The following is a 17717-nucleotide window of genomic DNA, read 5'->3' as shown; positions in this document are numbered from 1 at the left end:
GACCAGTTATGTTCATATTTGTGTTGGCAGGAAGTAAATTGGACTTGCAAAATAAAAACTGAAGTTAGTAATTTGACTATGAATGTCCAGGGATATATACAAAGAAATATCTAGGTGATATATATTAAAAACAGATTCAGTTGTAATGAAAAATACAGAAAATAAAGAGACTGAAAATCACCATTTTTTCATCAAGTATTTGAGCCTAGCTGCATACTTTGAGTGGTTCATATATTTAAAGAGTTTCCTGCTTACTTATACTTCAGTGAACAGCTATTTCAGAAAATGTTTTTATGGCAAGCTACCTTGGCAGCAATTTATCTAATTTGTGCATCCTTTCCTACATTTGTAAATGTGGGAATTTTAATTTGGGGAATTAAGAGAATCTCAGTTTGTTAGTGTGTGAGCTTCGGCCTTGTTTTCTTAGGTCTGGTCTTTTATTGGTGAAGGACAGGGAGAGGTTTGATTTCTGAGAAGTGGGCAGGGCGGGCAGAGCTGACTCCACCCTGGAGCGGCTCACCATCTTCTGCTGGTGTTCCCTTTCAATTAACTGGAAACCAAGAGGTCCTTAGTCCGTAATGATTAACCTGGTGGCCTCAGCATATTTTTACAGTAAAAGTTTGCATCTCTTGAATTTTCTAAGTTGGAGTTGTGAAAAAAAAAACACAGGAACAGGCAATACAGTAGTAAAAGGATTTGGATATTTGCTGAAAAAAAATTTGTGACCCACATTTGAGCAGCAAATGATGCAAATTAAAACAGATACACATGTATATAATGAAAATGATTTCCATGTTTATGTTTGTCAGCAACATAGTTATTTACAAATAACCCATATGAAAATGTAAGAAAGCATATTACATCTTCACATGCCATCTGTATTAACTGGATAAAGCTTAGTGACATTATTTGCAAATCTGTGATTAATTGTACATAGGCATTTTGTGCATTAAAAAAGAAATGTACATGATTTAAAATAAATTACACAATTTACAAAGTAATTTAACAAAAACTTCTTAGACAGCTGCCTCCTTATTTAAACAAAATAAATATTCAGGTAGTTAAATTAACCAAAAAACACATGTAGGGGATTATAATTTATAGAAAGACATTGCAAATTTAATAAAGTTATATTTTATGACAGTTACTGCTCTCTTCAAATCTCTGTGCTAGAAATAGGCAGGAAAAAGTACCAGAAAGGGAATTTTGATGTTTACTTTTAAAAAATAAACATAAATAGATTCCTGAAAAACAGTTGGCAAAAGTTCATTGAGGGGTTAGAATACATGATCTAGAAACTATTGCTTTAAAAACAAAAAGAAGACCATCTACAAAACACAACAAGACTGATATCTAGAGATTTTTGATAGCTGAAAACATAACTCCACAAACTAAAAGCCTTCACATATTGCCCATTTTAAGATCTGGCTTGATAGGAACACAAAACATAAAACTAGAAAATTAACTCTAACCATTAAACATTCGTTTTACTCATTTAATAAAGTAGACATAACCATTTATCAGTGACCCTGCTAGGTACAGAATTACCACATCATACCGTGAAACTTCCTTTTCATAAAGAATAAGGTTTGCTAGGCCAAAACGCCAGTTTCATTCACCTGAAATCCTGTTCACGGCCACCTGAGCCTCGGAGCCGGGGGACAGGCAGGGTTGTTCATTCTCACACCTACACCAGACCCAGGGGAGCCGGCTCTCTGACGAGCTTCCTCCCAGACTGGGTCATGGACTGTGCTACTGTAAACCTCCTCAGTGGGGAAATACTACAATATTCCCTTTGAATTTGGGAATATTTTTACAAACAGTGAGTCCCAGATCACTAGGGAAGCATGACTCTTGCAAATCTTTTTTGACCCCAAATCAGCCTAAGAATGGGCTCTCCTTTCTATAAGCATGGAAAGGCACAGGCTTCCCTCACTGTCTGGTAGGGTGGGACATGAACAAAGAGGCATGATGGAGGTGGCTGGGTACTGGGGTAGCATTAAATCCAGGGTAGGAATTGACATGTTTATAGGAAAAGGTCTTGTTTTGACATGTCTTCCACATCTTTCCTTATCTCTTTCTTGATGTCTTTGACCAGTACATTCTGTTTAAATCAAGATGTTCACCCTCTGGGTGACACTTTGACTCCAATAGGAAGGAAATTCACCTCTTTACTTCTTATTAAGAATTTGTGCATGTTTAGGAGAAGGTGGTTTTAAAGGAAGTAGACAAGATAGGTTGTTGATGAGAGCGAAGTAGGGAAAAACCAGACAGAGCAACTCATCACAATGGAGCAAGGATATGGGGCATTTGAGGGGGTCTAAAGAAAAAACAAAAACACTGTGAGAGGTGTTACTTGCTTCCTGTACAAAGTTTTATGTAAGTGGCTTTTTCTTGAAATGTCCAGGGACTTTGGAATGTTCTGATTAAGCCACAGTGCCACTGCCACCTATCTGAGGATTGAGGAGGGATAAAGCAAAACTCTAACAGCATGGCCTGAGACATGGGCATTACATAAGGAAAATACCGCCACATTGAAAAACAAATCCAGAGGAAAGGATGATGTGTTTAAGTGTTATTTTTACTTGTTAAACATTTTTTCCTTCTTTTGAATGTCTTAGGTACACATGTATACAAAAGCCATTATTAGGTTTTTACAGCACCTGGCAGAATATCTTACATGTGATAATTCAGTAAATATTTGTCTTTGTAATTTGTGCTTTGTTATAAGTAATTAAGGACATGCTCTTTTGCACCCCTTTTCAAATTAGCTTTAAGCTACAATGTAATGACCTCAAAAAAGCTTTGAAATAAGGATTATGGCCAATATCCTAAAGTACTAATGAATGAGCAAGAGTGGTCAGTTACACCACTTCTTTGTGTTTTATACAGTCAGTTACACCACTTCTTTGTGTTTTATACTGACCAGTACTATAAAATAGTATAATAGTATGTCAATATTTTCCTTCTTTTTTTTTTAATGAACCAGACCATCATATTTATAGAACACTGGGCTCACGGACTGTTTCGGTAAGGCAAAAGTGTCAATAGACAGCTGTTACTATATTCTCCTCCTGAACTGTTTGAATGAACAAGAGGAATAAGGTTTTAATGAAATTCCAGTAAAGTATTTAACTCATTATTGACTCATGCCAGAAACAAGAATAAGGCTATTTTCTTGTTATAAACATGAATACTGGTAACCTTCATTTGTCCAAAGTAACCAGCTTAGCTACATTCCCTTCCTTTCGCCTTTCTAACAAGAGGCCATCCACTGTTTACTATTCCTAACAGTGAACGTCCAGTGTGTGGGCAAGTGCTAGGTCACATTGAACCTAGTCTCCTGCATATATGTGGTGTTGTAAACTGTAATCAATTTATGAATAAAAACACCTTGTATCTTCACAACATTTTATAATGTTGATCAATTAATTCATTTAAATCTTACAATATAGGTAGGATAATAGTGATCTGACTTGTAATTAATGACATTTTACAGCATAGTAATATAGCTTTAGTAGCAACAATATTCTATTCAGTCATTTCAAACTTATTAGGTGTTGCACACATTTCATAAAGCTGTTAGCTGAATTCTTCAAGTAACTGAAACAGATTCTTTATCAACTATTTTGGACAAATAGAGTCCCTTTTATTCAAAGAGATCAATTTGAAGACTATCTGGAGGACCCCTGAGTCTATATATCGACAATCACAGTTTTAGAGTAACAGTATTATTTTTGTCTTCCTCTTCAATAAGACAGTTGAAATGGAATTTGTTTTTATGCTTTTCCTTTTTCAAATCCTTGGTTTAAAGTATAATCCTCATTTTCCTGAGCACCTGTTTGATTTGAAATTATTTACACTGCCTAATACTGTGAGTATTAAATAAGGAATTAGTGCTTACTACATTTAATTCTCCTTGCAATGTGTAGAAATCTATTCATTTTGGGGACCATAACATCCTAACCTGCTCTTTTGTAATACTTGCAAATACTCTAATGAACAGCAGGGGGAGTCCAAACTCTAGAATGAAAGTAAAATACCTTGTCCAAAAACCACTTTTATAAGCAGCACGGCTATGTTTAAGATAAAATAGCTTGTTACACTATTTTTAAAAAACCTGAAAACCTAATGTCCTAGCCTCTCCCAAATATTGTTGCCGTAAATGTTGCCTGAAAAATGGAATCGGTTTTTAATGGCACCTTTAGAATTTTCTTTTCCATATGTAATAAGTTAGATATAATTTCACTCTGCCTTCCCAGGGCTACCTCTATGAAAAAATATAGCTACTTTCAGTGTAGTGGTAAATTTAATACCTGTTTATCACCTTTGAAATTAATCATTGATTGCAGTCTAATGGTAAGTGAATGAAAACTAAAGACGACCCAATAGACAGTTAGCACTGAAAAAACTTCTAGACCAATGGTCTGCAAACCATGGCTGCTGGCTGTTTTTGTAAAGAAAGGTTTACTGGAAACAGCCATGCTCACTGTTATATGTACTGTGTATTGTCTATGGCTGTGTTCTCACAATGGCAGAATTGAGAATTTGCAACCTAGACCTGGCTGGAAATATTTACTATCTAATCTTTTACAGAAAAAGTTTTCCACCCTTGGTCTGGATATTTAATGAAGCCCTGGACAAAATATTTATTCTCCTCTCTCTAAATTTTAGTTTTTGAAATCATATATTAAAAAACTGCTTCAAATTTTACTAGTGAGAAAGAGAGAGCTATGGATTTTGACATACATTCAATTTGAAACTAGAAAAACAAGTCAGGGAGAAAGTAAAATCAATACGCAATTTTGATTTCTTTAGTTACAGAATCACCAATACATTATTTTTTTAGTCTGCTCAAAATTAAAAAGACAACCAGCTCATTTTTTTCTTTTCTTTTCTTTTTTTAACAAAGATAAGGAATATAAAAATCTAGTCATAAACAGCCTTCAAAATACAATTAAAAACCAACTGGAGGGATCTATCTTTTGGAGGGCTGATGAGTTCGGGACTTGAACACTAAATTACCGCCATGTTGTCAATTTCACAATGGCTGCAGTGATGAGGAGGAGTGTATACAGCAGATGTAATAGCTAATACCATCCTGTTGCCATCCAAACCGTCCTTTACTCTCTTCAGGACACAAGAACTTGCAAATGTCTCCAGCCATGGCACAGATGTCTTCATCCCACACTAAAAGAGGCAATTTCTATGGCAATACTGGTTAAGTGCCTATCATGCTGCACTAATATAGTGCAAAATTGTGCCTTCCATATAGCAAAAGAGATGCAGGCAACCAGTTTGAAAATTAGGGAAAGTAGAAATGTATTAACACAAGCAAATTAGTTTTCCAGACAATAACCACTATAAAATACCAAACTTGAGGACTCTTTCTTCTAAGATACTAGTACCTGTCCAGCATTCGTATTTCGGAGACAGGAATGAAGTCTTACAAAAGAGTCTTTGCCTCTGAAATGCAGGTTAATCAAAGCTACCATCAACCACCAAGATGCTGAATTTATTCAATGGGTTTTCTGCTTAAAGTTTTTCTCTTATTTACCATTAAAATTGCTTATTAACAAGTACATAATCTGACAATAATGTGTGTCATTCAGCTGAGTATGCATGTTGTTATGCTTGACTGTAGTACTGTAGAGATCTTGGTAAGTACTGTAGAGATCTTGGTACTGCAGAGATTCATGCTAAAATGTTACTATGGGTTAACACTGCAGATAGAGGCTTGCGTCAGTCATCCTAACTGTTCAATTCCACAACCATATTTTCGAGATGAAAGTGAATTGTCAGTTCGTAGATTTCAGAAAAGATCACAAAAAACTCTCAGAATGCAGCATGTATTCACCTAAATTTCCTAGAATTCTCAGGGCTTGATGGCTTCTATGTAAGCGGTACTTTCTTGATATCTCCAATGGTACTCTTAGTTCACTCTTTTCTTTATGATGCTTTTTTAGAATGTTACAGTGCATTTTTAATTCACACAGTTAGAATAGCTTTGTGGCCTCTGGGTGTCTACTACAAAGTCAGAAAGCTGAAACTGGTTTTTCCCAGGATAAATTGTATTTTACATGTCTGCATCTCCATCATACGCTAAGGTTAAAGGTTTCAGTCGGTTGTTTTGCCTTCTTTGGGGTTTCTTTGGCTTTTTGCTATAAAATGATTAAAATTGGGAATAAATCTTCAATCATAAATTTTGTTGTTTTAAATGAAAAACATTCAAAACATACTGCTAGATTGAAATTGCCTCATTGCCTATGTGGCCTAAATTCAACCATAACACTTCATATGCTAGTACCTTGCATTTCTTAGTTTTATGCTCTGAATTAACTTGAAACAGAACTGTTCAAATGTTTTATTATCTTGTAAGAGATAAATTATTCGAATGGAATTCCTCTAGTACTAACAACAGAAGTAACATTATATTCTAATCATTTATATTTGGCCAGAAACCTTTAGAAATAATACATAACTTATAAATAATACATGTTTTAAAAGATAGTTGAATAATCTTAGGTATGATCAAAATATCTTTCTCTAGTAATAATTCAGTATCAAAATCCACCGTTCACCATAAGGATACACAACACTATTCCCTTGTGTAACCAAGGAGAACCTTCTTGAGAAGATGGCCTGGAGCAAGGCTGACATCCTCAGAAATTAAACGGCTCAGATTTGTTATCTTTAAGATGATCTAAGACTACAGTCACATGTACTTGAACTTCAGATGGACATTACGTAAATGTGGAACACTTACTTGAGACATTAGTTTGTTGTTCTTGTGTTATGGTTATTTGACAGTGATTTTGCTGAAATAGAGAGATTATGCATTCCCCGAGGTTTTGAAATATTTAATCACTCACCAAGCTAGGTAAATCATGGAGACAATAAAGATGAGTAACACAAATGCCCCAGCTGCTACACCATAAACCCAGGTCTTTAGTCTCCCATCTAAGAAGAATGGATATTAGACATTAATTTACATTAGTCTTGTATGTATATATATATTTATATCTATATATATAACAGTTTTAACTATGAACAATGACCAGTCACATATGACCAAGCCCTTTCAAAATTCAAAATGAATTATTGCTTAGACACAGTTAATGATTAATGCAAAGCTGCTATTATGTTAGATGCTGCTTCATTAAAAATAAATTTACAATGAAAATTGAATGGAAAAATAATAAATAATGTTTTCAATTTGTGTTCAGATTTCAAGGTAATATGTGTGAATTTTGGCTGCTGCTTATCTGAATTTTATTTCAAATCCAATGTATTTGTAATGCTAAATAAACATTTTCCTCTCATTTTCATTCTATTTTGAGAATGGCAATTATAAGAAAAGAAGAAAAATAAGGCAATTTCAAAAAAGTGCAACAACTTAGAGTTGATACAGACAGGTATGTAAACATAAACTTTACCATTATAATATTTTTTTCCCAGATGAATTGGAAGTGAACATACTTAACATGTTTTTGAATGAATATTCTTTTATATAATTTCTGCTATATTTTAAAATTGGTTTGACAATATTATTTGCAAAATAACCAAGTTTAATTAACACATAAAAGGATCTCTAAGTAACTTTTTCTATTACATGGAATCAAGAGAGGGACTTTTCTAATTTGGATTTCTGGTCTCATTCTCTTTGAACATCTGTTTTATGTTCTGCATAAAATTCAAATAGAAGATACTATTAACGACTTTGCCTAACTTAATTTGATCCCTACATCCTTACATCAGCATATATTTTCTGTTGCATACATACAATTAAACACATGATATTAATGTTAAAATTATAGATTGAGCAAATTGACCCCAGAGAGGCTTTAGTTTATTCAGTATTTTGAGGGCATCAAAAGTGAATCAGTACATGAAATTTTTTTCTGCCTACAGCTGGATCGCTTAGGGGTTCATTTGCTGAAAACCAATTATGTTAATATTCTAAATATCCTTTCTTTTTAATTATAAATATTTTTAATATTTGAGCAGGCTGGGTTGAAAAACAGAAGAGCTGTTCCACTGCTGGGTTTCTCTGCTCCGAGAGATCTTCAACAAATATTCTTGGATTTTTCAAAAACTAAAAATAAGGTCTAAAAGCATTTTTTTAAAGAACGTGTATTTTTTAATACACTAAAATGTTCACTTTAGGGAAGCTATATATTAAATTTAAAATGACAATAATATTCTTTCTTTTTAAAAAACAGTTTTGATGTGAGGAGATCTGCTTGATTCTTGGTCAAGGACGAGATTGTCAATGGCCGTTTGCTGGTCCACTGTCTTGAACACTGAGAAAAGAGTGTCCCATGTTTGTTTGCACAGACAAGTCAGCTTTGCTATTTTCAGTTAAACACCTAGTCAAGGCAGGGATAATGTGGCTAAATGTGAATCACCCAAATACTGAAAGTACTTGCTTAACAATGATTCCCCAATAAGGGAAAGTGTTTTGACATAATGCATTAAAAAAAAAATATTGTTGTGCTTCCTATGCAAATCTCTTCCTTTCTCATGTTTCTAATGGAGTTATAGCCTATGCCTGGCTTTGCTTGGAGATTTCCTTTGATCATTAACCTATTATCCCTCTTTGTATAAGAAAAAATGGCATGATCAGGAGACAGAGTCTCAGAGTGGCTGCCCAAGGCCACAGGGCTAGTAGGTGGCACAGCTGGAAGGCAATGCACCCAATATATGGAGATAAAAATGGTAAAAAAAAAAAAAAAAGAAAGAAAAAGTGACATGATCTTTGCTACTAAATAGCCCTTGTAGCACGTTTTTAAGCACCAGCTCATTTCTAGGGGTAAGCATATTGTGATCCGATTGGAGGGAGAGTGTGCGGAGTAGGGAAAGCGTTTTATTGAGCCTTCAAGTTTTTGCATGTATTGGCTTCAAGTCCATTACTAGACACTTTTAGACCTGTCTATTAAATATGACAAGGGTCTGGTGAGTCTCCAAGTTTACATTATCCCATGTAGACAGGAAGACTCTACCCTTGTCCCTGTGTATCTGGTGCTGCTATAGATTCTGAGTGTCACAAGTCTAAGGGCTGAGAGAAATTGCGCTGGCTACCAAGTGCACCCTGGCACAGTACTGCATTGTTGATGTACCTATTTTAGGTTCAAATTATTATCATTCTGTGGCCAAATGAAAGATTCCTGAATGCCTTTATAGTTTTATTTATTCCAGTTCTGAATGACAATGCTCTCTTTTCCTAATTAATATTTTCATTTGTTCAATGTGAGCATAACTATACTTGTAAACTTAGCACTGAGATTGAAATAACTAATATCAATGTTAAATTTTTCTCAGGAGAAAGTAATTCATTTCTCTGACCTTTGAGCATGAATGTTTTTCATAATAATTGTAAAAAATTATCATCTATAGCAGTATCAGAATAAATGAGTATAAATGAAATAATATATAACTTATATGAAAAATGCTTGCTCATTTTTTAATCCTTTGGTGTTGGTTAAATACATAAGTAAAGACTTCTATATCAACACTGTCTAGTCACGTCACCTGGCCCAAATGGCTGTAGAAACCAGGTCCTTCCCCGTCCTGCTGGGTTACCGGAGGGCTGGGTTGGGTGTACAGCCCGACTGGTTTTCACATCTCCTCTTTTGTCCTCTACGGTGGGCATCACCACCACGGGGATAAGGGTGCATTGCTCAAGTGTACCATTAGAAGACATGACTTCAGTGTACCCTTCCTCACAACTGCACGTCCTTGCCTGCAGGAGAACAAGATTTCTACACATGCAAGAGATCTTTGAAACCATAACAGACCTGACTCGAGGAGAAGACTTTTAAAGAAGTACTGTTTTGGGAATTCATTGCAAGTAATTTCTGTGTCGACTATATAAAAAGAACATGATTTTTGTTCTGTATACCAACATACTCTATCAGCAGAAGCAAGTGCATGCAGAATTGTTTATGTTGGTAAAAGGAGAGTTCTAAAAATAGAACTTAATGCCTCAAGACATGCTTTGCTAGGAGGGAAATGGATTGCACATGCACAAGAGGCAGTGGGATGACAGGTGATGAAGCTAGCCTGTCTGCCCTAATGAATTCACACATACCTCACTACAGTACGAGTGGGGTTGGCTACACGGTGGGTTACAGGACCTGTCAGCATCAGGCTGGCGCACCACCAGGCAGCCCCCTGCAGAACAGAAAATCAATTTTGACAAGTAGCATCTCTTGCAATGATAAAAATACACTGCTGTTATACACTTGTCTTTGAATCTTAACTACTTTGGGAATCCATGCATTTTTATGAGGGTGGTTGTCTGAAATATTTGGTTAACCTTGACCACTTTATTTAGGAACTTGAGGCTTTCCTTAGTCACAGGAGACAGAACAGCGCTGGCACTTAGCAGAAGTTCCATAAGCACTTGTTGAATGGCTGATTTTGTAGTTGCTACTTGCAAAACAGTGCCACACGGCTATTTCTGTCATGGTTCTTGAAGTCAAGCCCAACATTAAAAGGCAGATTTAATTTTCCCTTAAAGTTAATATTCTTTCTTGGCTATTCAAAGAAATAGTTTTCATGTTCCTTGAGATGTCTTGTCAATTCATGTGACTACCACACAAATGTACTATTTTATAATGTACATTTTTTTTTTATTTAGAAAATCAGTACTCCTGCTAATTCAGGATCTTTCGGGATACAGGAAAGCAAACAAATGTAGCTACCAAGTCATGTGTTCACACTACTGCTTTAACTTGACATTGCAGCTCTCATTTATCTCTCTTTCTTCCTTCCTTTCAAGTATTGTACAAAGTGTGCTTGAGCTGTTATAAGTGAGGCTTTCAGATGAGAACGGGGCTGTCATAAAGATATAGAAGGCACCCACAGTTTTAAACCATACTTGTTCAGTTAACAGAATTTTAGCAAAGCAAAGTTTCCCCTATATTTATGGAACTGAGGATCCTCTGGAATTGAATCAAAGGTGCCTACTGTTAATTTTTTGTCTTATCTCTCAATATTATAAACAAAATATTCATAGAAAAGTGTTATGGAAAAGCAGTCATTGCAAGGCAAGTGCAGTTAAATGGCCATATTGAAGTTATTATCTGATGATAATAACACGAGGAGAGTTCCTTATAAGGCCAACTCCATAAAATGAAATCAATCATTGCAGGTGGGTAATATACTTTACATGCTTGTCTATTTCTCATAAAGAATCTCATCTCTCCTAAAAGGTAAAAGAAGAATGCTTATAAAGTTTATCACAAGTCATTTACACATTGGCTTTTTGGTATCAAACAGTATTAGAAAGAAACAAATCACTGGATTTATTTTTCAATTATAAAAAGTCACTGAAAAGAAATTGAAATATGATTTCTACAGGTAAAGCTTTTAAAATTTGATTTGCCTTTGCATTGGGGAATAGTCCCAATTTCAATGGGAAAAGAGCTTCTAACATGTAGAAGAAAAGGCAGACAAATATTATTTGCACCCATATTTGGAAAAAAGAAAACACGAAAACTAATAGGCACTGCTGAGGAAACTATAAAACTCCCCATGAACAGTTTAAAGAAAAAGGTACACATTCATTTTCAAAACCTGAGTTGAGTGGACCCCGTCTCTAACATGGGTTCAGAAAGCCTGTGCTTACCCTCCCACAGCTCCTTTTCCCCCTATGCCTCTTAGCCTGGTATAGTTGGAACAGATTTTCTCCCAGAAATAACACTGTGAGAGAGCAAAGGGGTTCCTGGTAGGTGCCTTTTATTTTCATATATATGTGTTCAGTGGGACTTGCTATTATCAAGGGTTTCCTGATACAGATCAATCATATATAAAATCTTATCTTTACAAGAGTATAATTTGACATCCTGCACCAGCTTTCATAGGGAGGAAATAGGTTATTAGATTTCAATAAACCCAGGTAATTTAAAGTTCAATATAAAAATTGATGCTTTCCAAAAAGCCTGTGATCCCTTCTCCTGTTATCTTACCTTACATATTACAGCTAAATATAATTTATAAATGGACCTTACTCAGAGGCACCCAAACACATGTTATTTTTTCTCCCAGGCTGGAGGGTCAAACAACAGCAGCAGGTCAGCTGGTTAACTAATGAACAGTTTACTGTCAACAGTCACGCTGCTCCTACACTACTGAGAGTTCCTGTGGATTAGATTTGTAATGGTAAATTGTTTAAAGGGATACATAAGACTTTGGATCCATGTGTTTGAGGCAGAAGTCCTAGTTTTGACCTTGGCTTTTTTCTAATATACTAGGAGGGTGACTCACTACCTATTTGGAATCAAGTCTCTTCCCTCTTCAAAGAGTCTTTGGGATCCCCTACATTGATGGGGCTCAGATAAGGAAACTTTTAATAATTGCAGATTAGAGTAGTTTCTTTGGGGTATGTTTGGGTCGAAGAACATCCACAAAAAGTTATTCATTTGGATTTCTTCTTTGAATATGTGATAATTTTTGAGTGGGGACAGAGTAGGTGAGCTGCTCAGATCCTCTGGGCTTAAGATTTACCAACAGGTCTTTCCTATTAATTAATAAAAATCTATATATCATAGGCTTCTGAACTCAGGCAATATATTGGGATTTGTATAATCAGAGTCCCTTGGTAATATATTTGGTCTATATGTGTACTGCCTTGAAGGCACAGACACAGATACAGATAAAAATTCATTTTGTTTTTAGCATGTAGTAAGTTATTAATATGTAAAATTTCTAGGAAGAACAATCTGACAATTATTTACTTATAAATAAGCACTTATTATAGTTAGACAGTATTTTAATTAAGTAAATTCTGGCAGCAACGTTTAAAATGTCAGGGTGAGAGAGAACCTAATTGAAATTGTTAAAAAATAATTTGTCTTTGGTCACCTGAATTCTACCCATGCACTGAATTGGAAAGGATATCTTCATTAATTATTTTCTTTAAACAGTTACAGTTACATGTGTGTTACAGGAAGACTTTCAAAGAACAAAAGAAATTGGAAGTTTACCTGTTACATTTATACCATCTGACCTTTGACACCAGACTGTTCTGGAAGAGCCTTTCCAGGCACTAGCCATCCATTTATACTCATAACACTGTCCATCTGCAGGGACACAATAAACGTGAAAGAAGCATTCTGTGCTCCAGAAAGACATTCATGGTGATGAAGTATTAATAAAGTATGTTAACACAATTGAAACGTGATGAGAAGCCCAACTTAAATGATTCAAATGTTAATTGGTTGTCCTGAAATTGCCATATCAATGCTACAAAATTCCAGATACATAACTAATTTTTCCATGTCTGCTGCTATACTATCTGATGTGAACCTGGATTTTTAATTTAATTTTATGTTCTATTGAAAGCGGTAAAAAATACCAATCATGCAGACAAGGACAGAGAATAGCTAAAAGATACATTCAGTCAACCATCATTAGTTTTAACAAATATCACCATTTAGTCATGCATTAGTTTTCTTTTGCTTGTTAATGAGTAAAAAAATAACAAATAAGCTGGATGTCTTATCATATTCCTCCCTGTCTAATCTCCCACCATATCTGCAAAACCCACTATTCTGAAGTAATGCATGCATTTCTGTGCCACAGTTCTTATTGTTTTATGTAAATGTAAAGTATACATATTATATATAAAATATATATTAAAATCTTAAAAAAATCATACTCATTCTGAAACTTGATAGTGTTAAAGATGAAATATTTCTATGTGACTTTTTTAATGTAGACATAGTCCATTTATTTTAACTGACATATAGAATTCCACTGTACTAAATACCACAATTTACTTAGCTACTTCCTCTCTGGATGGCCTTTTAGGTTGTTTTCAATTTTCGTTATTACAACAATGCTTCAATAGTCATCCTGTCCAGTCTGTTGGTGCTTTAGAGTAAATCTCCAGAAAGGAAAATTCTGGCTGTATAATTCTGGGTATCTTTTATGATTTTTGACATCTATTTTCATTGGTGACTTTATTTGCACTGACTGATTTTTACTGTCAAGGTTATACTAGCATGGGAGTTGAGATTCTCCTCATCTTTTTTCTCACTCAACTTTATTCTGTTTCTTAAGATTTCACATAAAAGGGGATTGTCTGTTTCTTTAAATTTTGGTAAAACTCACAATTAAAGCCATTTAGGTCTCAGTTTGTGTGCATGTGTGAGTAAATTCCTGATAGATTTGAGTTTTTAATAGTTATAGAACCCATGGCTCAGATTTTCTATTACTTGTGATAAATTATAATATTCTAAAGTATCTCCAAGTTTTTACATTTATTAGCAAAATTTAATCATAGAATTATAGTGTTCTAAGCCCTCTTTGTAGTAGTACTGATTTTGCTAGGTTTTTCCTTCATTGATTTTGCCATGAGGGGGCAAAATCTATTTTGTTACTTTGGTCAAAAAACCAGCTAATGGTTTTGTTAATTACCTTGTTTCTTTGTTTTCTATCTCATGAATTGCATTTATCTGTATTGGTTATATTCTACTTCTTTTTTCCTTTCTTAAAAAGATCTTAAGTTGAATGCTTAGCTCATTTTAAACCTTTCTCCCTCCTGTATAAGCACTGAAGGCTTTAAGTTCTCTTCTAAGTACTTCCATGCCACATCCCACTTAATATGATATGTAATTCTCTAGAAGTGTGGTTTTTACTTCAGTGTGTGCATGGGAGTATTTCTTCTGCCCTTGTTATTAATTTGTAATTTCATTTCATTGTCATTTGGGGGTGAACAAATCACTTTCTTTCCTTGGGAATTATTTTATTTATTGTAATAAATAATTATTACACTTCTTTACATACTCTTATCTCAGGCTACATGGGATGGTTTATCTGGTTGGTCAATTTGGGAAGATTGAACTACAAAACAGATAATCCTATCTAATTCTTGGGTGAAGTCATCTAGCCCACTCGGCTTTCATTCTAAACATTATTCTGCATCATTCTGTACCTTCTCTTCCACCTTTTCAGTAATAAAAGGGATATTTTGCCTCCTATTTATTATTATATGTCATACTACTTAACTGTTTCAGAACACAAGCAGGCAGGAGAGGTAGGAGAGGTTGAGCCCTACATTCTCTGCTACTCAATTCTTTTGTTTTCATTTAGACACTCTCTGTTTTCCAAACTATGACATTTTAAGGCTCTTGAAATAAATGTCTTGCATTGCTTATTTGGGTGCATGGCTCTCTGTAAGTGTATGCATACACACATACACATCAACATTTGTGTTTATATATGTTGTATGTCAAATTTAGATTTCTTACAAATACTATAACAATTCCTGAGGATATAGGGAATTATCTCATTTTGCTGTAGATTTGTAATTTTTCTTTATTTCTTTTGATTTAAATAAATTGAGGGTATTTTTAGATCCATACATGATAGTTTGTTATAGGTATACAAATAATGTGCTCCTAATTATCTCAGCTTTCTTTGGCTTGTAAAAATGGGAGAAATTTTTACAATATTTTATATCTAATTTATGAAGGGTGGCAAGATTTTTCTTCCTCTGAATCTTTAAAATTCAGTATCATACCCTTAATTCAATTCTCGATCCTAAGTTACATCTTAGCAAGTTTGCATATCAACTGAAAATTCTTTCTCATGCTTTTGCCTATCGACACAAAGCTAAAATGAATTGATTTTCATGAATTGTAGCACTCACCATCACATGATTTTGTTTCTAACATCTGCTCTGGGCACAGATGTTGATTTTCCAGTTCTTGTATAATCACAGCTCTGGAACGGACCTGTATTCCGCCAAAGTCTAGGTCCTCGCCGTTCACGCAGGTCAGCTGACACAGGCTCCACGAAGACCAATCCTTCAAGTAACAGTCACCTGCAGAATACATGTTTATAGTTCATACCCGATTCCATATAGTTTATACACAGGCATTTCATCTTTTCTTAAGATTGCCACTGGGCAATGTTTTTAGGCAGGCCAGTCATACATGACATTAGAGAAATATTCAGTATTTGCAGGTTTGTATGTAGTTTTATAAGTAATACTTGTATTTTCTAAGTGGAAGTTACTGCATACAGAATACATGTTGCTTAACAATATCAACTGTAAACTATGGCTTGAAGGAGCTTGTCCTTTATGATTCATCTCCTCTTAAGAGACAACAAATACTTGATTAAAACTTACCACCACTCTTGTCATTATCATTGTAAAGGGGTTTATTAAGTACTTGGGACTATTCAATGAAATTCTAAATACACATAAAACTTGCCTTCTAGGTATTCAAGATTCAAAAGAACCTGAAGCTCAAGGCTGAGAAAGCTGGCTATTCTTTATTCCTATTTCTTCCCAGAGGCATGGAGGTGAGACAGTCAGCTGGGCGACAGCAATCGTGGCAGTAATGCTGGTCATTTCATGGATCTACATCTTCAACCAACTTCCCCCCCTTTTTCTATTATTACTGAAGAATAACATACACGCAACATGATTACACATCATAAATACTGAATTTTCACATTTTGATTATGTACTCATGCAAAGAACATCCAGCCAAGCATTCTCAGAATCTCAGAAACACCCGTCATGTTAGACATGGAATTTTACATGTACTTTTTATTTCTAATATCTGGTTTCTTTCACTCATTTATGTTTGTTTGTGAGATCCATCATATGTTTATATATTTCTACTTTGTTCATTGCTACTGCTATATTTTATTCCATTGCATTAATGTACCACAATTCAGATGTCCATTCTACTGTTGATGGGCATGTGTCCAGCAGTAAATTTTTCCTAGTATGAATACTGACGTTGTGAACATTTTAGGTGTGAGTCTTTTAGTGAACTTACATATACTTATTTGTATTGGGTATATACCTAGGAGTGGAATTGCTGGGCCTCAGTGTACCACTGTTCCTCATCAACATCTTCAAACATTTTGAGAACGGGGAAGATTTCACAAGATTTCTTTCCCATATACCCAACCATCCTTCAGGACTGACTGCTCAGTAATACTTTTCAGTGGATACAGTAAATTATGATAGACACAAATCCACAAGGGTTTCTTATCATTTTAATTACTTCAGCCATACCACATGAGTAATTCATATCACCTTATATTATGCTGAAGATGTCTAATATTAGCACAAAGTTGCCTGAAGAACTGATTAATGAAAAAACTTCTTGTGCCATGATTAAGAAATTTTGCCAAGACATGAATTATTGACTAACAGATACATAGTAAATGAAGTGATTTTTGTAGACCTTTACTGTAGTATGTCATTAATACTCTAATGTCATCCTGAAGTATAGAAAATTCTACTAAATTTTAGAAGTATTAAGGAAAAAGAAACTAATAACAATTTTTAAGTAGTCTAAGAAGCTTTAGAAACATTTCTGTCTCCTAGGAAATGCTACTTTTGGGTTACTCAGTTTTTAATTATGAAGGAGAATTATTAAAATTAAAAACTCCTCTCTATATGAAGACAGTTTAACTTCACCTCAGTGATTACAAACTACATGGAAATAAGACAACTTTTTACTAACAGGCTGTATTACTGCTTATATCACTTCATATAGTGTATTTTACAACAAAGCTCAATACATCTTTTAACGGTAGTCTGTGAATTATATAATTATCACCCCCAAATAATCCATGTCAGGCTTCAAAGATTTAATAACAATGAATGAGGGTGAGACACTGCCTTGTACTAAACACGCTTTCATACTTCGAGCACATAAGCCATTGTAACAATGAAACTATAC

The 17717-nt window shown here is 34.6% G+C and overlaps 1 protein-coding gene across 4 annotated transcripts in view; it reads right to left on the bottom strand.

The window, feature by feature from the left end:
• Positions 1-773: 773 nt before the first annotated feature.
• Positions 774-17717, bottom strand: part of THSD7A (thrombospondin type 1 domain containing 7A) — a 435849-nt gene continuing 418905 nt past the window's right edge. For 3 of the 4 annotated variants that reach the window (XM_037019842.2, XM_073238769.1, XM_073238770.1), the window contains 6 exons: positions 15659-15832; positions 12990-13085; positions 10091-10173; positions 9532-9742; positions 6873-6960; positions 774-6161 (listed from right to left, as the gene is read on the bottom strand). In XM_037019842.2, the coding sequence (XP_036875737.2) occupies positions 6077-6161; positions 6873-6960; positions 9532-9742; positions 10091-10173; positions 12990-13085; positions 15659-15832 (737 nt within the window). In that variant the 3' untranslated portion in view covers positions 774-6076. The remainder of the gene's footprint in view (positions 6162-6872; positions 6961-9531; positions 9743-10090; positions 10174-12989; positions 13086-15658; positions 15833-17717) is intronic. The other variant, XR_012132273.1, reaches the window with a different exon arrangement.

Source organism: Manis javanica, chromosome 6 (genome assembly GCF_040802235.1).
Source record: "Manis javanica isolate MJ-LG chromosome 6, MJ_LKY, whole genome shotgun sequence".
Taxonomy (NCBI): domain Eukaryota; kingdom Metazoa; phylum Chordata; class Mammalia; order Pholidota; family Manidae; genus Manis; species Manis javanica.
This window is presented reverse-complemented; position numbering and strand designations above follow the sequence as displayed.